The 27128-nt window shown below is 39.5% G+C and overlaps 1 protein-coding gene across 2 annotated transcripts in view; it reads right to left on the bottom strand.

The window, feature by feature from the left end:
- gabrb4 (gamma-aminobutyric acid type A receptor subunit beta4) overlaps nucleotides 1-27128 on the bottom strand; it is an 82153-nt gene that overhangs the window by 14930 nt on the left and 40095 nt on the right. For both annotated transcript variants that reach the window (XM_033643926.2, XM_033643918.2), the window contains exons 3-4: nucleotides 13396-13463; nucleotides 11029-11249 (exon numbers count right to left, since the gene is read on the bottom strand). In XM_033643926.2, coding sequence (XP_033499817.1) covers nucleotides 11029-11249; nucleotides 13396-13463 — 289 coding nt within the window. The remainder of the gene's footprint in view (nucleotides 1-11028; nucleotides 11250-13395; nucleotides 13464-27128) is intronic.

Genomic DNA, 27128 nt, shown 5'->3' with positions numbered 1-27128 from the left:
TTTCATTACGACATGGATACACCAGGACACGGACAACTGTATGTAATGATTCCCACAAATGAGGAAAAGGGTTAAGAGGGGGGTCATGATGTGTCACAGATTAATGTTGCACAATATGAAGAAGCACCAGAAATTTCACCAATTGCTCAAGTTGAACTTTCAGAGTAATTATTTTGTGGCTGTTTGTTAAAAGCGCTGCAGCAGTTCAATAATTCACGGCTAGCTTTTAAACTTACATTACTGAGGAGACATTTTGCCAATACAGCATGTATCCGGGGGTTTGAATGTATTTAACTGTGAACGCATTCATGGAGACTCTGCCTATGTACATGTGGCAAACCATTGCTTTCTTACTGTATATCAAAAGGGATGGTGTAATTTCTAGGGAATTTTCCACAGTATTTTTCCTCCTTTTCCAGAGACTCTTAAATATGATTTATTCTTTATGTTTCCATGAGTAGTCTGGAGAGGTATTTCCTTTTATATGGATCACTAACTGCTCGGCATCTGCGATTTTGTCAATGCACATTATTTATTGCTAGTACCAAGGTATGCATTTCTGCCAGGTAGCTTTGGAAAATATGTATGCATAGCAGTTTATTAATATCAATAAATCCAGTAGCCCAGGAAAAAACAGCTTTGGCTACAAATTACACATGGAGGGGTCTTTGGCATTTAACTGAGATATTTACCGGTGCAGCACATTTTAGTAATTACATTTCTGCTGTTCATACCAGCTGTTATGTGTTCATCATGCTAGCTTTCATTCTCTTACCGCCCTCCTGTGTAAATGAAATGGAAAAATTAATTTCCAGCTCATCATCTTGGTGTCAGAAGCCACCGGCTCGTCCCCTTGCAAGCGTGCTGGTGGCTTCAAACGCCGAGCATGATGAGAGTAATATTAAGTTTTACCCTTTAAAGCACATTTTAGATACTTTATCAATCATGTTTAAGTCATAGCCACCCATGCTGCAACAGTCTGTGGTTTTACATTGATGCAGTGAGCACATGTACACAAAAATCTACTGTACCTGGAATTAGTAATACAGCAGATAATAAGCAGTGTGCATTGTAAATATATTGCTTGAACACAGAGTTTGTAAATTGGTCATGGTGGGGTGAACAGAGTGCTGTCGGCAGGTAATTGGAAAACAAAATATGTGCTGCTAAAGCTGATTGGGGCAGATTAACGCATGCGGGGCCTCTGGGTTCGTGGTAGCAGGAGGCACCAGAAGGGTAAAGAAAATAATACATAAACAAAATGTGTGACAGGTATATATTTATTATTCACAATGACACTGAGCTGCATTCTGCTGCACAAGCATTAAGCTGCCCAAACTGCATTGTGTTCTGCTCTACTGTACTGCACCTCCCTGCTGCCTCACAGTGCTGCTCCGCTCTGAGTGTACAGCACGGCTACTACTGACACACTGTGAGGAGATAACATCACGCCTAATTATACTGATAGGAAAGGTCACTTGGCAATCGTGATTTTCTAAGCAATAGTTGAAAAAAAACATTGTCTTTTCCACAATGACCTAATAATAACTGCTTAAGTTACTAACTACTATACAAAGAAAACAAAACAAAAAAAAAAACAACCCAGACATCTCTATTGTGAAATAACCAAAATTGTTCTTACTTTGGTAATAAATCTAAATGCCTGCATGGTTTCTACTAGAACATGTCTACATGCTTTAATGTTAAAACACAACCAGACATGTTCAAGCAGAAATACAAACCAAAAGTGGGGAGAAATTTACGACATCTGCAACGAAGATTACATGTTTCCCTGAGGTTAGCATGACGTTGCAAGTATCTGTGTACTTGTAGCCAGGGAAAGACTGTGTATGGTGGCACCTTCTCTCAAAAAAATCACCAATAAAGCTTCTAAGCACAACAGGACATATTCCAGAAAGAATAGGATTCTAAAATCAAGAAAAGGTTTGCAACATCGACAACCAAGATTATTCGCTTCCCTGACCTTAACATGTAGCTACATGTAGCAGTGTACTTGCAGCCAGGAAATGACTGTATATCGCAGGACTTTCACCCATTAAAAAAATCACCTTAAGCTCTTTAACACAACTGAAAACGTGAAATAATATAAACTGAAATTAGGAAGAAATTTACAACATCTACAACTAAGATTACATGTTTTCCTGAGGTTAGCATGCAGCTACATGTAGCTGTGTACTTGCAGCCAGGAAAAGAGTGTGTATAGCCGTACCTTGTCTTGACAAAGTAACCAATAAAGCTTCTAAACACAACAGGAAATGTTCCACAAAAGAATAGGATCCAAGATCAAGAAAAGGTTTACAACATCTGCAACCAAAATCAACTGTTTCCCTGACATTAGCATGTAGCTACATGTAGCAGTGTACTTGCAGCTGGGAAATGACTGTATATCGCGGCACTTTCACCCATTAACAATCACCAATAAAAGCTTCTAAGTACAACAGGACATGTTCCAGAAGGAAAAGAATCTGAAATCAGGGAGACATTATAATCAGCAACCGAGATTACATATTTTCATGATGTTAGCATGCAGCTACATATAGCTGTGTACTTGCAGCCAGGGAATGACTGTGTATAGTGGCACCTCTTCTCGACAAAATAACCAATAAAGCTTCTAAACACAACTGGACATGTTCCAGCAAGAATATGAACTGAAACTGGGGAGAAATTTACAATATATGCAACCAAGATTACATGTTTTCATGATGTTAGCAGTGTACGTAAATCCTTGCAGTAGGATGCCTGGAGCAAATGACCGTATATAGAAATCTTGTACAGTTTTCAGAACGGTCTAAGGCCTGAGGTTCACAGGGATTCATTTTACATATGTTTACCTTGTTATTGGAAACTTTGGCCATGTGTAATATGAATATCTGACATTGGAATTTATATATATGACAGAAATAAGGAAAAAAAAAACTGTCTAATGACAGTAAACTAGAGAAACTTCAAACACATTCTAACCAGGGCTTTCTACAACCAAAACCATGATACCACAAATACATCACCAAATAAAAGAAATGTTTTAAAAGTATTCCAAAGTTGCACCTTATAGTATGCAGTGAAAAATGGAACAAACTAAAATAAGGAGAAACTAAAATGTACTGCCTGAAATCTAAAGCGGTAGCGAGGCCCTGTGTCCTTTGTGATCATAAACAGGAAGACATATCCTGTCAAGACACAGTTATTGTTCTTAAAAGACAATACCCCTGGTAGCACAGTGAAGCAGTGAAACCCTGGCAGCAGCAGCAGCACCAGCTCGGAGTAATGGACAGAAATGAATTCTTTACCCCTTGGCAGAGAGTAAAAAAAAAAAAAAAAGAAAAAAAAAGAATAAAATTGACTTTATATGTGACAGTTAACAAGTCAGGAGAGAATCATCATTGAGTAGGCACAAGTTGGGACGGCTCACAGCAAGGGCCTGGGATTTGGAAATGTCAGCAGATGTAGGTCAGCAACTTACAGTCCCACCAGAGACGGTCAGCAGCAGCCTCAGACCTGAGCAGGCACTGCAGTCCCACACTCAGCAGTCTGTTTACTTTGTAGATTTCAACATGATATGCAAGATGAGTCCGTTTGTGTTTTTTGTCTTTTTTTTATCATTGTCACGAAGAGGTGTGAGATGACTATAGGGGCAAAGAACTATAAAGAGTTTGAGAATAACTGTCGCAAATGTAACTTCTTTAATTTGAATACAATGCAAATGCATTGCAAAACAAACTGAGAGCTCACTAGTAGGCGTCTGAGGAGGAAAGAACTATTAATTCACAATTTAAGGTGTACTCCACTCATTTTTACAGGCCATTCTTGGCTTTTCAGACCATGTATTGTGCCAGCAGTACGTGACAACTAAAAGCAGTCTGGAGGTGGATCCCAGAGGCTCAGCACTACAGACAGGGAGGCTTTTAAATATATGAGCAATAGTTTTGACACCTACACAGTCTACTCCTGAATCCCTCTCTGTGAGGCGGCTTGCTTTCCAAAGAAGATCATAGTACTACACTATGGTTTAATAAAGAGAGGAACTCGAGAGAGCAGATTCACCGGAATGGGAAGAGAGAAATCACCATCTGGCGAAAGCTTAGCTCAACGAAGCCCTCAATGCTCTCAGGACCCAGCGCACTATCAAACAGGATTGTCAGTCCGCTAACGATGATTCAGCCTTTCAACTCACTGGCAAGTTAGAAAAAGCTGCTCTATCATGCACACAGGGCTGGACACTTTCTACTGACACCGACTTCTTTTATTGATGTTTCCAATGACTTTGTTTGTTTGCAACACCCAAATGTTCTCCTGCACCACTCAGCAGTCTTCAGACCTCTGTCCTCTTCACATAAAAATAAAGCACATGGTAAAAATCTAGCTGCAATATATCTCAATATGACACCTTAAACAAGGTTTTCAAAATCAACATTTGTTATAGAGACATGTTTGGGTAAGTTTTCCAGATCTGATTTGATTTTTGGACACCGTCATTACTTCTCACAATCTATGGCAACTCCCTGGGAATTATAAGCAATTTATAGACCAAGTTAAATCACTTATTTTCTGTCATTTATCAAATGTTACAACGTCAGATGTTTATATTAATTATGACCACTGTTTCAAATGATGAGGTAAATGCATAAAGAAGTTGTGACGATTTTAGTTTAGAAGCTTTTATTGTTCATTTTTCACGGTAAAAAGTGCAGCTATACACAAGTACGCTGCTACATGTAGCTACATGCTAACATCAGGAAAACACGTAATCTTGGTTGCCAATGTTGTTAATTTCTGCCTGATTTTTGATCATATTCCTGCTGGAACATGTTAAGGGGGTGAATACAGGTGTTTCAGCACAGACAGTATGAGGTGTTTTTTGAACATTTAAGCATGTAAACGTGTTTTAGTAGAAACCCCAAATACAAGTATAAACCTGAAAATGAACATAACAGATCCCCTTTAAGGTCATGTAGTAAATGTAGCAGTAGTAGCAGCAAAAATCTTGCAATCAAAATCCTACTCAAGTAAGAGTACAGACTTATTATCAGCAAAATGTAACACCGTAAAACTTCAATTAAAAGCCCAGGCTATTGTTTGCTTAAATTACTGAAATCAACAGGCCTATATTTGGGAAAGGCCTTTAATTCCTTTCACATAAAACTGTTGCTCAGCAAAGATGGGAAATACAATCAACTTGGTAATTTAGGCTTCAGAAAACATATCAATTATGAATCATTCATTTGATCTAGCTCCGACTGAGAGCACATCAGAGAGAGAGTGAGTTACAGCACTCAGGGATTACAGCACCCAGCATACCGACACAACCCCAATTTATCCTGTTAAAAAATCCTCACAACCTTGATTCATTTTTATGGGAAAACCTTTTTGAGTATTTTGATCTGAGGACCCTTACGGACTAACGGAACAACCCAGTTTTATACATCCGAAGAACCAAAAAAAAAACAAAAAAAAAACCCCTGCTTGGCAACCAGACCATGACAGGCGTTTATTTGTCAAGTTGTGTAGCCACACAGGGCTAGTAAAATGGACTGGGCGTTTAATTGGGACTAGGCTCTTAATTGAAGTTTTAAGGCAAATGTACTCTGTTCAGAGGCAAAGTGACCTCTGTCGGCAGTATGACATTTTATATGTCATGATTAGATTGGTCATACTGATGCATCAATTAAAATAACAAAGCTCTACTTAACTATTTTTTTTCCCCTCTTGACTATTCCCTTTTATTTCCTTGACTATTTTTTAGTCACAGGTCAAAATGGTTAGGCACCACCAACAAACAAACAACACTAAAATTTCATAGGCTTATCATATGCCACATCTGATAACTAGAAAAGTAAGAAACTAGAAACTGTATCTGTAACATAAATGTAGCATCATAAAAAGGACAATATTTCCCTCCAAACTGCAGAAGTGTTGAAGTATAAAGTATCATGAAATTGAAACACTGAAGTTCAGTACCTCAGAGTTGTTTATAAAAACAGTACTTGGGTAAATGAACAGTCAGAATCAGATCTGATTTTAGTTCTTCAAATGTTGATTCCTCAACAATGGTTGCAAAATACAAAATTTGTTGTCACTTTAAATCACTGTCTGTACATTTTGTAACTACAGCATTTTATAAATAATCCTAATTGCATCCATGCACATTTTAGTGTGTAGAAAAAAAAAAAAAAAAAAGCTGACGTAATCTGCTTGGTTTAACTGCAGGTACAAACACGAGATCATTGGTTAAAAACATGTGGACACAGTTGTGAAGTACAGCTTGTACTTAAAACAAATACAATAAATAGAGGTGGTTGATCAACACAAGTGAGCGCAGCTCAGATTAAAATCACTGTAAGCATCATGAATCGAGGTAAATAATGGTTTAAAAATAAAAGACAAACAGCAGTATCAGCACATTTCACAGTGAGTGGATAGGTGAGAGCACAGTACTGGGTGCAGCAGTGTGTGTAATATGATTGTCCACAGTTTGCATTCTACTCAAGAGTAGCACGGGGGATGGATTCAAACAGGCGGTCTTTACAAGAAAATGCATTCAAGACAACAAAAACCTGAAGCGTTCAAACTTGAGAGGCATTCAAATGACTTGAACTGAGAACGTAACATCTATTGTTAAAGTTACATCTATTGTTCTCAGAAAAAGAAAATGTCCGCACAACCCTTGGGCAAAGTCAAACATTTTCACAAAGCGATTTAATTGCATGCTTACAGGAAGCTTGTAAAGGTCCTGAAATCACCATGGCATGTAGATTATGCACTGCCTCTAATTACTGTACAATGCTGAAAAAATGGTCTGGAGGACAGATCCAAGGGCTTGACGCCATCTGCCTTTTACCATTACTGCAGTGGGTGATGGTAACAGTAAACCCCTGTGCAGTATGCTTGAAGATGAGATGTTGGAGGATGCTGGTGTCCCCAGCAACAGCCTTAGCTTTCTGTTTCATGCAGGCACAAAGCCAGTAGAGGTGCAAATGCAGGTGTAATGCTATTTTCTTCTGGCACAAGTCCATTTTACGGTGCTTGTGCCTGCTTGGTACTTTTGTGGCTCCAAAGGAACCTTGATGTGCTGAGGTACGTGTGCTGAGTGGAGCAGCTGGGAATGTTTATTCAGATCAGGTGGCGCAGTGTCATTTTGGCACCAAACAGCGTGAAACTGATCCTATTTCCACCTGCTTTTATTTGGTGGAGGCACACGTATGTAAAGTTTTTCATTTAGTTCACATTTAAAACAATCAAAGATACATTAAATTCATTGATTTATGCTGAATTAGCACTTACACAAATGAGTTATTCCCACCTATATTAGCTACAATTGTTTACAGTATATGAGGTCCTTCTGTCTCAGTTCAGTTGATCCCTTTAACCATTAACCAGCAGCAGAAGGGGAAAGACAGAAGGTGATTTGAGTGGCTTGTATTGAAGCAGATCCCACTGGTACCTGCTGACGTATTCCTCTAACAAATGATGTATTCATCCCACTCCAGACCCTTTTCAGGGTGGGAGCATGCTGTTCCAAGATTGTGCATTGCCCAACCCAGTCGCCAGAAAAAAATGTTGGCATTATATGTTTCTGCAAACCATGGAAACCGTACATTTGTATGTAACATTTGTGCACTATTATGTGGCAGACACACTGTTTACATTTCAGCGATGCTATGGTTAACATGGGGTTAGATTTAGGCAAAAAAACAACAACTCAGTTATGGTTTGGGCTTAAAAAACACCCTGCTTTATGTGGCACTATTCCGACAGGAGATACAATGATGTCTGGGAAATAAAAAAAAAACCCTGCTTTTCGTGGCACTATCCATAGTGGATAAACAGCCATGGGTCACTCAACAACACTCATGATTTGGGGGGGTACAAAGCCACTTTAAATGCAGTGATGTATTGCGAAAAACATCGTTGTTTGGGAGCTCTTGGAAGGAGAGAGCCACAGGTCACTAAGAGACACCCACGTTTGGAGGCTGCAAACTTGAGTAAAAACACCCCCATGTTTGGGGGCTGAAAAGCCACTCCAAAAACACCCACATTCGGGGGCTGAACAGTTGCAGGATAAACAACTATCAGTCGCTAAAAAAACCTCACATTTGGAAGCTAAAAAGCCTGTAGAAAAACATCCACAGGTCACTAAAAACTACCCATGCTTGGGGGCTGAAAAGCTGTTACAAAAACAGCTACAGGTCACTAAAATACACCCATGTTTGGGAGCAATAAAACTGCTAGAAAAAAACGCTTTAACAACACCAACATTTAGGGGATGAAAAGTTGCAGGATAGCCACCACTCACTAAAAAACACTCATGTTTGGGAGCTAAAAAGGTTGCTACAAAAACAGCTACAGGTCACTAAAATACATCCACACTTGGGGGCTGAAAATCTGCTGTAAAAACACCCACATCTGGGGGCTTAAAAGTAACAGAATAAACAGCCACCAGTCACCAAAAAACACTCCCGTTTGGGAGCTATAAATCCGCTGGAAAAACTCCCAATTTTGGTGGCCGAAAAGCTGCTTTAACACCCACATAGAGAGGCTGAAAATTTGCAGGGTAAGTTGCCACCGCTAACCAAAAGAAAAAAAAGTGCTACAAAAACAGCTACAGTTCACTAAATTACACACAACTTTGGAAGCTGAAAAAACGCTGTAAAAACACTCAAAGATTGCAAAAAACACACAATCATTTTGGTAATAAAAAGTGCCTGGAAAAACAGCCATGGGGCAAATAAGAAAAAAACATGTTTAGAGCAAAACAGCCAACGGAAAAACAGTCAAGGGTTGCTAGAAAACACCCTTGTTTGGGGACTACAAAGCTTCTGGAAGAACAGCCTCGGGTTGCTAAAAACACCCAAGCTAGGGGGCTAAAAAAACAGCTGGAAAAACAGCAAGGGCCCCTAAAACCCCACTTGTTTTGGGGCTAAAAAGCTGCTGGTAATGCAGCAATGACCTGCTACAAAAACACTTTTGTTGGTTGTTCGTCTCAAACAGTGGTCTACTGCTTGGCGGGTGTCTCGTCTAGGTGTCAATGCAATCAATCATCCCCTCCTAATCCAGATGACAAAGTCAGCTCATATACTGTGTCACTTTAGAAACACTGATATGATATGTATGAAATGTACAAATGGTTTGCAAAAATATACAGTGGCACCATTTCCTTCTGACGACTGCCAGACCAATATGAAATTGTCACAGAGGGTAAAGAACAAACCTTAAAAATTTATCCAGTAGGCAGACATTTGCAACATGGTCTTCGGCGGCAGTGAGACTGCATTTTTACAAAGCTGATACCTTTTGAAGAGTCATAAAAGGAAAAAGAAAAAAAAACTTTTGCCATCAAATCTCCTTTTGTGTCAGCACCAATTCAGTAATCCAGAGTTTCTGAATACTGATTATTGCATTAATAATTCATTACTTCATATGATCTACGCCTTGTCACTGCCATTTTATTTTATTCATGGAACAAAACACGTTCCCAGCTTCTTTGCTTCCGTCAAATGACTTTATTTTAATGACTTGTGTTAAGAAAAGCAGCAATCCGTTCTGAGCTCGAACAAACCTCAGGACGCTTTCGTACTTTTAGCCGTCCCCAAGGGATTTTAGACGGGTCCCTGTGTGCACATTCATTGTTGACTGAATTGTCTAGTTTGTCACAGTGATCTGGGACATTTAGGTGGTGAGTATTTTGAACCTTTTTTTAGCCTTTCTGGGACAGTGAGTCTTGGATTAAATGAACCCCTCTCCTTCCAAAACATTGTTATTGTTTGTCCTGAGTCACACTCAGAACTTTGTAGACTGCTAACTTATAAATAAAGCTTTAAAGACTGTTTTTCTTGCCAAAAATAAATCTGTCATAATTCTGCCACAGGACCAAATACTAGCAGCGGTGATCTTGTTTTTCTGGCGCCACATGTGAGGTTATCAAAATTTTCACTTGCTGTACTGCTGCCACATGACAGAAGGAAATGATAAAGGCAGCAGTTTTCTAATTAAAAGTCTCCTTCCCATCCGTCAGCTAAGTGATCCTGTTTTCTACAGTCTAATATTTAATGAAGTGTTTGCTCTTGCTATAGATTTCTAAATACTGCTGATGCCATCTATCCATTTTCTGTATGTGCTAATACTGTTCAGGGTCACGGAGGAGTAAACCCTATCCCAGCATGAATGAAATATCTTTCCTGTATATCCAGATTTTCTTCCGAGGCATCATCTTTTGCATTAATAAATCTTTGCAAAAGTAAAATTTAAAAAGACACAAAAAAATCCATCCATCCCTCCTCTATGCTATTCCACCTTCCTTCCAAACAATGGATGTATAATAGGGCTGCCCCCTAATAGTCGACCAAACATTAGTCGACCAGAAAGGCCAGTAGTTGGCAAGATTTCATTGGTCACTTAGTTGCAGAAAAAAAAAACAAAAAAAAAACAAACAAACGTGAAACTCTATTAGGAGCTGCACCTTGTCAAAATATATCAAAACCTATATGACTGGACCATGTGGGAATTTAACTTGAAAGGACAGACACAGGAAGTGGCCATGCTCAGCAGTCAGACAGGAGTCATGTTACAAACCAATCACAGCCGACAGATATCTTTCCCTTCTCCTGTAAATATTCAGTCTGATAATACGGAAAAGTTGATCATGTTAGTGCAGGGCTACCCAGAGCTTTACATCTGTCCCACAGATGATAGGCCTACACACTGATCATGTGTTGCTGAATCAGTTTTCTTAACAGTACTGACTTTTGTGGTGCACAATGGTCAGTTTGTGTAAATTAAAAAGTTCTTTTTTAGCTAAACAAAATCTCAACAGCCATATTGTTTTTTTCTTTTTATAGCTCTTTTCTGAAAATTGCAGCTTCTACCAAAAGTTCACCCAGATAAATGTTGAAACTGAGAAAACAAAACCAAAGTGGATGCAAAATAACAGCAAATACACAGTGCTGATTAGTCACAAATTAAAAAGAGAAATGCTGATGTAAGCCACCAGTGAGATGTCTCAAGCATTCTTACCTCAGCCCGTATAAGACAGTGCCATCCGGGTGCAGTCGGATCATACGGTTTTTTACCGTCACGCCATGAAGAAAGGACTTCTTGTCATTAAGGAAGTAGGTGTCAGGAAGCCAAAGCTGATCTGCTACACGGTTGTCCAGAGTCAGGTTTAGCTTCAGCTCACCATAGGCCAAACGCTTATCTCGCCAGCTCTGCTGGAAATACATTGTGATGGTGTAGTCCTGGGGAGGAGGAGAAACGTACATGAAGTCACAGACGGAAAATAAAAAAAAACAATTTCAGTTGTACAGAAAGTCATGAGAAATGGGAACAATTTAGAAAAAAATGCATTTCTGTTTTTGTTTTTTTCTTTTGGTTTGAGTGACCCCTTCAGAAATAACAGACAAAGCTGGGACTTTGAACACAGATGTTATCCCAGGCAGAAAGTTTAATACTGGTTTCAGTCAGTTGGCAGATAATACCATAAGTTATGTAGGGGGAAGAACAAGAACAAGGTGGTGTGTACTAACAGGCATGGAAATATAAAAGAATAAAAATGCCTCTATTCAGTAAATCTACAACAGCAACAAAACCAATGCATCTGCTACGAGGGCACTACAACACTATGTTTAAACTCTCAGGTCACGAAAACTGTTTTGCTCTTTTACACAATCAGTAAAACTAAACTGCTCAGCATTTGTAAAATAGGACATGGGCAGCAAACCAATAAATACACCTGTGCTAGTACTGCTGTACTTTACTGTATCTAACTGAGAAAGTGCTTAAGTGGAGATATAATGTCTGCCTGCTAATGCATCATTACCCCTCTGGTCAGAGTAATGTAGTCTACAGTCAGACATATGAAAGATACACATTGGCTCCATTTCTAGCCTACACAGTCCAGTGATTTTAAATATTGTGTTCCATTCGTCTTGGATCATTTTTGCCTGTTATAATAGCAAGTTTATCCACACTCCATGTGTTGGAGCAAGACGCATGTTAACACAGCGAGTATCCTTTACATCCTGTTTGTGATTAATGATGCCATAATGAGTATTAATATTGAGTATTAAAGTAAATGGTACACGGACTGCACTTGTATAGCGCCTTTATAGTCTTCTGACCACTCAAAGCGCTTTTTTTAAAGCAGTGTAATGAGTTGACTATTCTGTCTAATATCAGGCAATTTTTGACACTTGACTGTCTAAATTAAAAAACAGTTAGCAGTTTCAAACTTTGTGTGCGTTTTGTTGAATCGGTGAGAGTCAATACATTTAAAACTCACATAATCCATCACCATGAGCAGAAGTAAGACAAATAAACCAAAGAAAGAAAGACAGAGAGGGTGAAAGAAAACAAAAAATAGAAAAGCTGTCTCACCATATGGGAGGAGTCACGCTAATTAGAATAGAGTGCTAAGAGACAGAATGACACTCAGTTGCTGGCCATGTTTTCTTCACAGCTCAGCCTGCATTCATGAATGCTGTCAATGTGCTGTCTGGCAGAATTACACTGAAGAAATGATCAATCGTTCGAGACAAAATGACAAAAACGACAACAACAAAAAACAGTCCCTTTTATGTTAAGTCTTAGAGAGTTATTGAGTTGTATGACTTTATAACCCAATAATATATTCATTGTTTTAGGATCCATCCATCTTATGGTCGATCTACATCCCAACCCTCACCTATGGTCATGACATCTGGGTAGTGACCAAAGGAATGAGATTGCAAATACAAGTGGCCAAAATGAGTTTCCTCTATGGGGTGGCTGGGCTCAGCCTTAAAGATAGGGTAAGGGGCTCAAACATTTGGAGGGAGCTGAGAGTCAAGCTGCTGCTCCTTCACGTTGAAAGGGGTCAGTTGAGGTGGTTCGGGCATCTGATTAGGATGCCTCCTGGGCACCTCGCGTCAGAGGTGTTTCAGGTGTGTCCAACTGGTAGGAGGCCCCGGGGCAGACCCAGGACACGCTGGAGGGATTACATATCTCATCTGGCCTAAGGTCCCGCAGGAGAAGCTGGAAAGCGTTGCTGGGGAGAGGGACATCTGGGGTGCTTTGCTTTGGGTAATTTTATGATGTTTCTTTTCTTGTTGTGAATTTACCATTTCAATTTCAGAGAATATCTTACTTTTTTCTCATAAATTTACAACTTTAATCTTGGAAATTCAGACTTTTTTCCTCTGAATATTACCCCCCTGTCCCGGCTCAGTATTTTCTTTGGTCTACAATGGCCCTTAACACGCTTTTTTTTACAGCTGGCAATGTTTGTGTGTGGGAAGCCAGATAGGGATCATGCATTCGATAATGCACTGGCAACTCCCTCTGGTTGGCTGTTTGGGAAGTGAAGGATGAATTGGAGACAAAAAAACAAAGAAGTCTGTAACTTACCATGTTAACTTCTGAGATGGAGTCGATGCTCGCTATGTTGATGCTCATTCCTACGATGACTGGAGGACCTGAAGGAACAAAAGAAGAAGTGAAGTCAGCGAAAAGGACAAAAAGATAACAACAACTGAACTTTGAAAGGCGATCAAAATTGATGGAGTTGTAATAATGTTAAATTAATTGGATTTCTACTTTATTGTAAAGTCCACTTATGCTTTTATACCAGCCCACCCTCACCAAAAAACGTCCATTTGGTCGGTCTGTCCAAGCACCTTATTACGAGCCATACTGTAATTATGTTTATTGTTAGGTGGCAACTTCTAGTGGCCTTGGTAATGATGACGGGAGCAAAGGAGGAAGTCAGATGACGTAGTATGAAGGGCGACTAGAGCCCTATTTGGACGGGATTAGTTTTCCAGGTACAGTTAACGTGGGGTAAAGTAATAATTACTTTTTTAGTTTTAGATTTTAGTCCCGTCCGAATGTGCCATGTCAGTAATCATTACCGCACAATGTCAGTAAAGATTACCGCGACTTTTACCTTCTGTAAAAGGGTCCCGGAAAATTACCTCAGGTAATACTAATCCTGTGCGAATAGACCAGCAGTAAATATGTGTGTGTAGATATTTCATCATATCCTGTTTACAAGTGGTTTTTCGTGGATTTTCAAGCATGGAAGCTCTTGAAGAAGCACTCAGTTTTGCACTTCACAGTCGGACAAGTCCGTGCGAAACCTCAGGTACTGTGGGCCTATGACGAACGCGATTCAAAACCAAAAGAAGGTCCCATCTTCTGTGTTTTTCCTGGAAGGAGTGTGGTACGCACAGGAAGCAACGTCATATGCACATGACGACAGGAGGGGATGGCGGTGCGTGAATGGATTAACCCCTCCCACTTGTCGTAGTTTTACTGATATTTCTTATATCGTTAATATTACCGCAGCCTGTGGTAAAGTGACATTACCCCACGTGCCTATGTAAAACTAATCCCGTCCGAATAGTGCTAAAGTCTGTACAGGGGAGAAAGTCAGGTTGATAGATGGGTCAAACAAGAACAAGACTTTCCCTAGGGAGACAGCTGTTTGTGTCCCATGTGAAACCAAAAGTTAACCATGACATTTAAGTATGCACCGCACTAATTGACCCCACGCAAGTAACGTACGTACATCACTGAAGTTATGCAACAAATATAGGCTACTTGTTTTAACCAAACCATGATCTTTTTTTAAAACCTTACCACATAATTTTGGCGTGCAACGTTAACCAGATTTTTACTGCGATCAGTATGTGTGCCTGTTGCAGGTGCTCTCCTATGGTCATATATGTCGTTTTTTGAGTCACTGGCAAACAACCTATTCTGTCCTTTAGGTATGAAGATATGTTGTCTAAAATGTATTTTTCTATTCTTTTAATTCTCACTCAAATTTTTTCCAACACAGACGAATGGATTTCACCCAACAGTAGACTGTTCTGAGTTAAAACACCAGCATCAGATAGAAGATTTGCATTATGCATTATTTGCACATGTTGAACTACACTGATGAAAAATTTAAATCTGTTTTCGCTGCTCAGAGAGTGTGTACATATAACAGGAGGTAAAGATCAGTTACTCTCAGCTTATGCTTATGAAACAATGCTGGGAAAATGCACTCATCCATCCTAATTTTGAGGCTTGGCAATCCATGCAAAGGAACAGGAACAGCAGACTGAGCCTCACTGACATGATTACAGTACATGTTGTAGACATGTAAACAGCTATACACATCATCTTCCTTATGTACAGATAACACTTATCCCACTTCAATATTCACACAACTTAAGGTTTACAAGGATTATCCATTCACAGCGCTCATGTTCTCACAGTCACTGTAACCAAGAGGAAGTGACTTCAGACGTACTGTGTGATTATGTTGAGCAGGATCACCCAGATAAGCCTATGTACAACGATGTCTTAATTTTAAGGGGTATTTTTTAAATCAAATACATATTTCACACATACATGCTTGCAATGATAAGTGAGCATTTACCATATGCAGCAGCTGGGTATTCTCAGAGCCTCAAGCAATCCTTTCAAGACATATGGTTTGGTATCAACATTCCATACCTTAAAGCAGTGGTCCCTAAGTGGTGGGTCACGGTCCAAAAGTGGGTCCTGGGATAATTCTGAATGGACCACAAGCGACTTGCAAATGTGTCAAGTTTGTAAAAAACACTTTTTTTGAAGTGCAGTGAATTTCTAGCACATAAACAGAGACAGCAAACTACCTTCACAACATGGCCAAATGCAGTATGACGTATGAATATATTAAACTGTGTGAACCTTGAACTAATCTTAGGACAAATCTGGGCCCCATGGCTGGACCAGTTGGGAACCACTGCCTTAAGGTTATCGACCAAAATAACCCAGTGCCCAAGTTGCATTGAAACATTTTAAGTCAAACAATGCCTACATATCCTTCTGTAGACGTTCTTTGATTTAATGTGTGATTGGCTCACAACCGCAGCAGCTACAACCTTCATTCATTCATTCATTCATTCATTCATTTTCTGTAACAGCTTTATCCTGTTGGAGGTTGCGGGAGGCTGGAGCCTATCCCAGCTGACATTGAGTGAGAGGCGGGGTACACCCTGGACAGGTCACCAGAATATCACAGGGCTGACACATAGAGACAGACAACCATTCACACTCACATTCACACCTACGGACAATTTAGAGTCACCAATTAACCTGCATGTCTTTGGACTGTGGGAAGAAGCTGGAGTACCCAGGGAAAACCCACACTGACACAGGGAGAGAACATGCAAACTCCACACAGAAGGGCTCCCCCCGGGGTGCGAACCTCTTGCCGTGAGACAATGCTAACCACTGCACCACTGTGTCTATTTGCAACATGTTTTCCTTTAATGCTTTTTGGCTTCCTGCACCCTTTTTTGAAATCGGCATTTTTCTGGAGCATTTGCCTTCATCAGCCACCATAATTTTAACCACACAAACTCTGATATATATTAGCATCACACTACAGCCACACCTGCTCGGTCAACACATACAGTGAAGAGGCTGGAGGCGGAACAACAGAGAGGGCTGGAGTCTATTCAAAGTTATTTTCCTTCCTTTTATCTCTTCTTTCTATCAAGCAACAAAATAAAGAAAACCAGCTCCCACCACATGAGAAGCTGTAACCGCCGGCAGTGGATTTTGTGAGTGAACTGACATGTTGACACTGATTCTGAGTGTTTCATCATAACAAATGATTTCTCCTTCTATGCATTTTTAGTCCTAATGTTATCCTCAACACCTAAACACGCTCCCCGCCCCCCTCTTCAAACTGTGCCAGCTGTACATTGCTTCAGTGAGAATGATCAGGCCACAAAATATGAAGTGCTGACACAGAGAAGAGAAACAGACGAAAACATTTCAGTGATTGGTTTATGAGGCAGTGCTGAATCAGTATATTCAGATAATGTTTCATGGTATTATAGTGGAAATGGTATTAGCATAAGGATCATAAACAACACAGAAAACAGCTGTACTACAATATGTGCTTTTTGCGTGTATCATCACATTCAAGCGGTACAGAACCTACCTCTACTCAAAGAGGAGGAGCAAAGAAAATGGCATTATATTACTGTTTATGTATATTTGCAGTGCAGTCGGCAGAAGAAACTGTTGACGTAGTGCATTTCTGCAAACCACAGATACGTTACATTTGTATGTTTTATACATATCATATCAGCGTTACTAAAGTGATGTAGTTCTGAGCTGACTTTGTGATCGGGAGGTGGAGGGGATGGTGGAGGGTGTGAGACCTTGTAAAGATGGCTGCTAAACTGTAGACCACTGTTCGATACCAACAAACAACAAAACTGGTTGTTTTTTAACATCTGCCTCATTTCAAAACAGATTATGGCAAAAAAAAAAAAAATGGTATTTTAAGCCAAAACATGATATTTAATATATTTACCACGTTTTCTGTGCCTAAACATAACCCAAGTAGGCAGCCTCTCCAATTGTAATTGTGCCACCAATATTAAGGGTTTTAAGTAAGACATTGTTGCATTTCCAGCCGTGATTGTGCCACCAAATGTTGGTATTTTTACCAAGATATCAGCACTATTTCCAGTGGTGATCGTGGCACCAAAACCAGATATTTTAAGTGAGACGTAGGCGTCCTCTCCAACTGTATTGTGCTACCAAATCGGGTGTTTTAGGTGAGACATTGCAGCATTTCCATGCCTTGACTGTGCCACCAAAACCGGATGTTTTGTAGTGAGACAGAGGAGAAATTTCCAGCCATGGTTGTGGCACCAAAATTGAGTATTTTAAGCCAAAACATGATATTTTACTAACCATAAACAAGTGTTTTTTATGCCTAAACATCTCCCCACGTTTAAAACAGTAGTTGAGAAGTGACACCTTGGTGGTATTTCAAGCTGTGATTATACCACCAAAGTTTGGTGTTTTTAGCAAGATATCTGCAGCATTTCCAGCCATGAATGTGGCACCAAAACCAGGTATTTTAATAAGATGTAGGCAGCCTCTCCAACTGTAATTGTGCCACCAAAATAAAGAGTTTTCAATGAGATATTGTGGCATTTCCAGCCATGATTGTGCGACCAAATGTTGATGTTTTTTAGCAAGACATCCGCAGCATTTCCAGCCATAACTGCGCCACCAAAACCAGGTGTTTTAAGCGAGACATAGGCAGCCTCTCCAACTGTATTGTGCCACCAGATTGGGTGTTTTAAGTGAGACATTGTGGCATTTCCATGCCTTGACTGTGCCACCAAAACTGGATGTTTTGTATTGAGACATAGGAGAAATTTCCAGCTGTTATTGTGGCACCAAAACCGGGTATTTTAAGCCAAAATATGATATTTTTACTAAACGTAACCAAATGGTTTTTGTACCTAAACAGAACCCCACCTTAATCACGGGGTTGTTGAAACATAAAGACATGTAAAGTTTCAACATATTCGCTACATAATAAAGTAAAAATGTTACATTTGGCATTGTACATTTCTGCAAACCATGTTCCATGTTGAAAGCCACGTCACCATTGTATTAATGTACTTACTGACACCTGAGTTGTTACCACACTGACCCATGCAGATAGGTTAATGATGTCTGGACATCCAAATCAGCTCTGATTACTTGCAAGTAAGAATTCTTACATTTGCTTTAAATATTGTTTTACTACATATCATTTCATTTTGATAAAGAACCAACATAAATTTGAAAATCTGTGTATTGGGAGAGAAACAATATTCAATATATGAGTCAATAGGCAACTTAATATTACATTGTAGGGCATTAGCGGAACAGTACTGTGTATAGGAGGATTAATAAAGCCAAATACTTCCTATTTTCCCTTTCAAGATATGAAACATACAATGCCAAAATTCACTATTTATTTATTTTTTTTATTTGCACAGTAAAAAAGAAAAACAAGCAAACAAAACCGACAGAATACAGCAAGCAGATTGTGCAGGTGAGATTTAAAAAACCCAGAGAGGCTTATAGAGGGAATCTCACCATATCAGCATTAAGAACATATATTAATAAGTCCATAGCAAAAAACAGACAAACAAATACAAAAACATGGAATCAAAAAGCAAAGACAACAACAAATAGAATTGTGAGTGAGAGCATAAGCGTATGTGTGTGTGCATGAGTGTATGTGTGTATGTGTGCTCAAGCGAGCATGGGAGTGTGCGACTGTATACGCACGTGCCAAAGCACAGTTGTATTCAGACAAATCAGTCAAATCCTTACAGTGGATAGAGGATGGTCAATTATAGTTACATGTGATCAGTTTGAAGAGTTTGGTTCATCAGACAGGACCGTAGCCTATATTTGAAACTCTTGAGTGAGGTAGACTGAGATGCAATTTGAATATGACTGTTCCAAAGCTGAGCCCCTCTATATCTGATGGAGAATTGACAAAGCCTAGTACGAAACATTGGAAGATGTAAACATTTGACATGTCTCGCATTATACTTATGAACATCACTGTTAGTCTGGAAAAATTCTTTACAAGGCATGGAAAATGAAGCAGACGGATGCAAGATTTTGTAAATTAATATACAGGTTTGAGATACATTTATTTTAAAAATTGATAAAATATTAAGCTGATTGAAGAGAGGGGCTGAGTGTTCTATCCTATTGCTGAAAGTGGCAATTCTGCAGAACTTTTTTTGTAAAATACAAAGCTTATGAAGGTGGATGTGACTGTGGCTATGAGGTTGATATTTGGGTTTGTCCTGTTCCATCCTTTTAGACACCCTCTCCCTCTGCTGCCTTGTTTGTCAATGTCCTTCTCTCTAATTCAAATGAACAACAAAAGATAGAGAGAGAATAACAAATGATGGGAAATGTACTGATCAGCATCCTGATCAAAAGCAGCCATAAGTTAGTTGTCTTTACTTTGTTGGGTTTGTCCTTGCACATCCGTTCAGATCACTTGTTTTCCTCTGTTCTTTAAAACTTTGTAACGTCTCACTCCCCACACAATCTTGTCTTGTCAGAGTGACAGCCATGAGCGAACAACACCTAAGTGTCAGGCAGGAAGTCATAAGTTAGCATTTCTTAATTTCAATATATTTTGGTCCTTTTATGTTAAAACTTCAGGATAAGGCACAGACAGTTATGAGCCATGTGACTCACAGAGGACGGGGTGATTCATTTTGACACTCGGTTGATGGATGTGCTGCACAGGTTCACAAAATAGACTTCAGTGCATGGTGTCTGTTTGACTAGAACAGATCTACAACTTTCCCTTTACTCTAATCCTCTCAAAATACAACGCTTTGAAATGCAAAAAGATGGAGGGAAAAAAAAAAAGATCTTGACAGTTACTGTAGACAGCATGTGTCATGGTGATGTTTATGGGTTGCGGACTTGCACAGTTCAGATCCCATAAATATTTTTGACAATGTATAAAAATTGCTAATATAACCCTAATCTGTCCAAAGAGCCTTCACAGCCCCGAAATAAAGAATCAAAGTGCATAGAAAGGCCACACAGCTATACTTTCTTAGTAGATCATATGGCTAAAAATACAGTCCAATCAAAGCTGTCAGTCTGCACTTTACCCTCTCTAACTATAGTGTTTGTCTGTAATAACAGCATAGAATCACAATTAGTGTGTCTGGCTTCAACTGCTTGCATGGAGCTCATTGTACACTGTCTAATATGAAATTAAAGAGGAATGAGAACATTTAACCAGAAACAATATTTGTTTAGTTTGATGACTAATTAGCCAAGGGAAACTCTTGCATTGATGGATGTAACTTCATAAAGTGTAATTTACTCACACCGCAGTAAAGTTATCTGTTATATTTTTCATATGGGTCAGACTCCACCAGGTGCAATGTCCACTTAGTCACTGAATATTTCATTGTACATTGCATCAGAACATTTCAGTGTATCGCCCACACTTGAAAACAAAAACAAACTAGACCTGCATGAAAGTATAATACCCCACGCAAAGTCCAACTAAAGTCTCGCTGACCCAAAGCGATGGTGAAGCCAAGAACAACACTGAATAAGGCTTAAACAGGTGGTTTAACACACACGTTTGTTTGTATGCTTGGGCGGGCTCAGACGCCCTCCTGCAGGGCACACTGCCAGGATCTGATCCAACTCTGGACCGCAGGGACTGTTGAGTCTGTGTCTGCACCAGAACTATTGCGAATGAATCATTCACGAGTGATGACGTGTCTCTTACCTTAAGCACTGTGAACTCAAAACATAAGAGGCCAAAATCCTATGAATAGACAAAAACATCCCTAACTACCCTTACATGAATGGACAGTTCACCGTCCAAAATACATATTTTTTTATAAATAGCACGAAAGGTAAGAACTTGTATTTGTTAATCTAGATTGGTTTGCTGTGGGTTGCAGTGTGTTGGAGACACCAACTGAGATATCTGCCCTCTCTTTAGTAGACTGGAACTAGATGGCACTTGGCTTGTGGTGCTCAAAGTGCCAAAAAAGTTCAATTGAAAAACTCAACAGTAATGTCTCTTTCTACAAATCATGACCCGTTTACTCAAGATAATCCACAGACCTTATTGTGAGAAGTTTAATGTAGGAGCTATTTTCTTTCTACCGATCTACACCCACCATCCATATCACAGCGCAGAAAGAAGTGTGCATCTACTCATAGACAAGACGCTCATAATCGTGACAGCGCAAGATGTAAACATAAATAGCGTCCTCCTCGGCTGAGCTGTAAAATTAGCTAGCTCAGTGATGCTAGGTAAGCCAGCAGTAGATGCACACTTCCTTCTGTGTGGTGATACTGTCGGCAGGTGTCGTCATCCATCATAAGACTGACCTGCAGAAACAACGGACTGACTAAAATGCACATGGAAAAGCAAACTGTAGGAGAGCTCAAGCACTGTGGCCATACAGTATGCTTCAATTTAGTGTTCTCCGCGATGTAACCTGTAGTATGCAAGTATTAGCATTAATTATTATTGAGGAAACATTGAACTTCAGGCAGTCATGCGTGCAGGAACAAATGCACTTGAATTAGGTTAAAAAGATTTATTTAAAAAAAAAAACATGGCTTCTTGCATTAAAACATTGACTGGTTTCGACCCTAAGGTCTTCATCAGGGTGCAAAAAAGTGTCTTTCTTGACTTTCATATGATAAACAGCCCTCGAGCACACCACTTCTTCGTCCACACAAGCATGAGTTAGTACTTTGGGTTAAATCCACAGTAGGTGGCTGCGTGTACACTGTGGGGAGAAGGACTCGCCTTCCAGTTTCGCTAACTAACACATTTGGGTGATGCTGTCTACTGAATGTTGGCAGCCATTCTGTGCTAATGTAATGATAGCTCAATATTAACACCTTCAGCGTTTGTGGTGGCAGCAGGGAATTTTATGAAATAGCTGAAAAGTTGCTAAATATAGCAAGAAAGTTGGCAAGTTGGTAAAATCGAGTGCACCGCTGTAAAGGAAAGGGGCAGGGGTGTAAAAATAGACAATGCAGACAGTGCAGAGAGAGGGCCTTCCGATGGCGTGTTGGCCAGAGAACAGGCTCTTGTAACTCAATCAGATTGCCACATCAGAAATACATCCATGTTCAAAGCTGAACTCATGTTAAATTAAGAAAAAGTGGGGCCAACTGCCATATATGTAAAAGCAAACCCATCTCCATCATGGTTTCTTTCTTTTTTTTTATCTTTTTTTTTTTTTTGGTCAGTAGCCATCTATTCTTAAATAAAATTTTACGTGTACTTTACATAAACTATGTAACAACAAATAAACTACTATAAATATTTAATTGAATGAATACTTTCTTATTTTATTTGGTATTTTTGTCATACACAGATTTGCGCTGATGATTCCTGGGTAATATGTATGTTGATGTTGTCCAATGTCAAGTCGTAGCTAGTTTAGATGCAAAGTGTTACACTAGGGCCCATCATACGAACATACACTGGGGCCTGTCCTAACTACCATACACCACTGGAACAGGATGTGCTGGATTTATAACACAAGACTAAACTAAAGCATCATTGGGAAATAGAATGGGGCACAATACTCACTTTATCTCAATTATCTTGTTTCCATAATTGCTGGAAGCCAAAATCAGAATTGATAACAAAATTCGATTGATTCCACAACCCTACAAACATCTCTACGGCTGATATCTCCAACACTCTGCAACTCGCACCAAACCAATCTAGCAACTAAAATAAAAAAATATGCAGTTTTTGGGGTGAACTATCCCTTTAACACATTTCAATGCATGAATCTTCCTGAGCTATAAGTAGCTATTATGGTGCAGCTTGCAGATATAATTGGATTGGCTTACATGTGCTAAACACCACATGGGTGTATAACATTTCTAATTGCTTGGAAAACCGTGTGGCAGCTGTGCGGTGGGCAATTCATGCATACGTTAACAAGTCGACAAGTTATTGGTGTTTTCCAGTGGCATCGGTCAATAAGTAGTTAGTGTGTTTGTTCTCAAGTTCACTGAAACACCAAAAGCAACCGCTGCAGTTCATGGAAGAACGTGTGCAGCAGTTACAAAAAAAAGTCACGAGACGAAAACATACTCTCCTGTACTGTCCTTACAATCTGAGGTATTAGGGTCAGGAAATACTCCCCTGAAGCCTGACTGTACTCATCTTTGACATCACAAAGTTAAGAGACATACAAAACCTGTAATGTTAAACTTTGGTGTGTTTCTGTCTGAGTTCATTCAGTATCAGATCATCAAAAGACAAACAGCACAGACAGTTTGAAACTGACTCAAATCCATAACGACTGTTTGTTAATATCTACCCTGAACCATCTAAATGACTTAAAGATCCTTTTTCCCATGGGGCCGTGCAGATATTGGTTAACTAAGATGTTCCCTTCAAATACTAGTACTAAAATATTAACCAGCAAACCACTTGACCGTAAAAGGCCCATCTATCCTCTCTCTTACATTCTGTAATCCTATTTCCTTCCCTCCACTCCTCCCACTACGCTAAATGCCCTGAAGCTTTGTCATATTCCCTGACCCAACTCTTTCAGAAAAAAAAAAGGGGGAAAACGTAGGGCCATTTTCCATCGCACTTCGTGAAGGCAACCAGTAACAGTTCTCCCCAGAGATGTCAAAGTACATTCGTTCTCAAGATGAAAACAGAAAGCACCAAATCTCTCTCCCGCTCTCTCACTCTGCATATTTTGACCCTGCGTTAGTGAAACAGAGGCACTCACTTTGTCACCACAGCTTTCTCAAAATAAAACCGCAACCTGCACTTGCACTTCACAAGTTGGGAGAACAACAACACTCCTTCAGAAAAAAAAAAAGAACCCTTTACATCTTAAAATAAGCATTTCTCCATTAATTGTCGACCAACATTTCAAACATTGACTAGGAAATGCTTGATTTTTTTTTTACTTCACATAAATTATTTGAAAAATAACACTAATAAAAGATGAAAAAACTGCTTATGCCAAGTCTATTTTTTATGGATTTTATATAAAAGGAAGGAGCGAGTGAAAAAACATACTATCCCGAGGCAAACCATATTGTCTCTGAACAAACAGTTTCCACTACTTTACCAAGAATCCAATGAATGTGTCAACCAGCTCCCGATTTCACGTTGATGTCAGCCAATATCACAATAGGAACAGCTTTCAACAGATGATGATGATGATGATGATGATGATGGCTTGAATATAGATGTGAGTGCATTATAACAAACAGATGCACTGATCTTGAATTGTCAACTAGTTGTGCCTTTTGACTGAACCCAGTGTGTGGTCTCCTGCAGAAACAGGCACAGTAATCGTGTTCAGAGGACAGAAGAGACTTACAAAAGTCTCCTCGGTATGAGAAATGATCTCCTTTGTAGGAGATAATTTTTTAGACTTAATTAGGCAGTTTTTGGAGGGGAAAAGCCATGCAGAATGAAACACTTAGTGCACCATACAATGGGCATTTCAAAGTTCAACCAAATGCAGCATAAACAAAGGTTTTACCTTGTCAGGTAACTGACTACAAATGTCCACTGTAAGACATAATAGATTCTACTTTATACGCACCACAACAGTTAACACACATTGTCTAGGTTTCCCCAGAGACACTTCTCATCTTGTATATTTGTGTATTTTGCCAGATATTTAATACTCTGTTGTTATAAAATTGAGCACAGGAAGAGACCCTGACCCAGTGAGTGACCTGATCCGGGGAACTTACTGGTTGTTGTGGACACTTGGATCACTAAGGATGAGCAGTACGGAGATATTTTGTGGATTCAATTTTGTGTTCCTGGACGTTAGTCTGGGGCGCCGTCGACCATTAGATGTGCTAGCCGCTCCACCTGCCGATCTCTGCAAGGGATGTGAGGCCTCCCTCGGCATATGGGTGAGTAGATAATGGCTGAATTTTCATTTTTGGGTGCACTATCCTTTTAAGCAGTGCGAATTAAGTGAGTAGCATGATTTCCATCATACGCTTATTCGCGAGAGAAATCTGAACTTCAGTGACCTACACCCCTACCTACAAAGGGTGGTAACAATTTTTGGTGGTCATATGCTGTAACTAATCCAAGCTAAATAAGGCTGTGCAAATGTTTCCAGTGGTAAAGAAATGTAAATTGTAGATTTGTCGAGTCACCAGTCATTACCAGTTAGCAGTTTTACAATACAATAAAAATATGGCAGCACTTTGCAGTGATCCATTTAAAGTCATTGAAAGAATAGTTTGACATTTTTGGACATTTGCCCATTTGCTGCGTTGATAAAGTTCCCACATCTGTCCAGTAAATATCTGACTACAGCTAGCTGTCGGTTAACTTAGCATACAATCAGAAAGTAGGGAAAACAGCGAGCTTGGCTCTGTCCAAAGGTCACAAAATCAACCTACCAGCACCTTTAAAGATCATTTATTTGCATGTTTTGTATCTTGTTTGTACAAAAAACTTAAACTTATGAACCCTGTTGGCTCTAACAAGACATCTGTCCTTTAACTCTTTAAAAACTTAGAGAAAGAAAACATACATACTGACAGTATGAGTCATTTATGACATTTTCTTACATTTTCTGCCACACCTGTGAGTATCACCATGGCAACTAACGATACATTCAATCCACTATCCATCAATCAACAACCATCTATGCAAGCGTTTCTCTGAGTCCATAAGCAAACAGGAGACTCTACAAATGGCCTTTCTGTATTGCTTTAAGGTGTTTCAGACTTTGTAAGCTTCAGCCATCATCTAAAATTTGCTCTGGGCACATTAAGATATTCCGACTCTCTTCCAAATGAGAGAGTTTACTGCAGCACTGGGACTTTCAGAGGTGGGCATCAAGTCAGGGTGTGCAATTTATTCTCCAGCTTTTCTCTATGGCAACAGAGGTGATTATTATTATTAAAGAAAATACAAGAATTAACTCTGTGAGCAACACAATCAAGTACATTAAATATCTATAGAGCTGAGCGACCAGGAAAACTCAGCTGATGTATTGACAGTCAACATGAAGAAACTGGCCACCGTGTTCACACTGTTGTTTTGGTGCCAATGAGATATTGATCACTAAGTGCAAAATAATAGAGAAACTGCCATATAGCTTTCTTAAAGGGAGGGATGTTATCCAACATTCTTGCCAGAGTGGTACTGTATGCCATCTGTTTTAACCTAAGCTTGTTTGTATTTGATCAAAGGTCATCTGGTTTCTGGATTTCACGCCCATGTTTGTCAAACAAGCTGGGGTCCTTTGCCATTTAATTAGAGAAAATTTAACAAACACAAGCTATTCCATTAATAAAAGTATTACTTATGATCAACTCTGGGTAGTATTGCCAGCTTCACCGGATATCATCACCTCATCAGATAAGCAGCATAAATGATGTGCTCATGACGTGGACAGTACCTTCCACTTAAAGAGCCACCCAACATAACTATAACTTCATCTTCATAAACTCATCTTCATTGGTCGACTACAAACATGACGTATCATTTGAAACATGGAAGTAGCTACATGCCCATTAGCCCACAGCGTCATTAACAGGCGGCTCGCTCAGTGTGTGACGTGCACTTGTAGATAAAATATAGGCCTATATTAATGAAGGTTCATTAGTACGGTTTTGTATTTCTCTGTAATGTAGCACAGCGTTAACAATGTTACTGATACTATTCTTTCTCACACCTTCAACTCAAACCATTGTGTTGCCCCGCCCAAAATACATAATATGATAATGAAATTAATATTGTAAAC

The sequence above is a fragment of the Epinephelus lanceolatus genome, chromosome 11 (genome assembly GCF_041903045.1).
Source record: "Epinephelus lanceolatus isolate andai-2023 chromosome 11, ASM4190304v1, whole genome shotgun sequence".
Lineage (NCBI taxonomy): Eukaryota > Metazoa > Chordata > Actinopteri > Perciformes > Serranidae > Epinephelus > Epinephelus lanceolatus.
The sequence above is the reverse complement of the archived record's forward strand: the minus strand, read 5'-3'. Positions and strand labels throughout refer to the sequence as shown.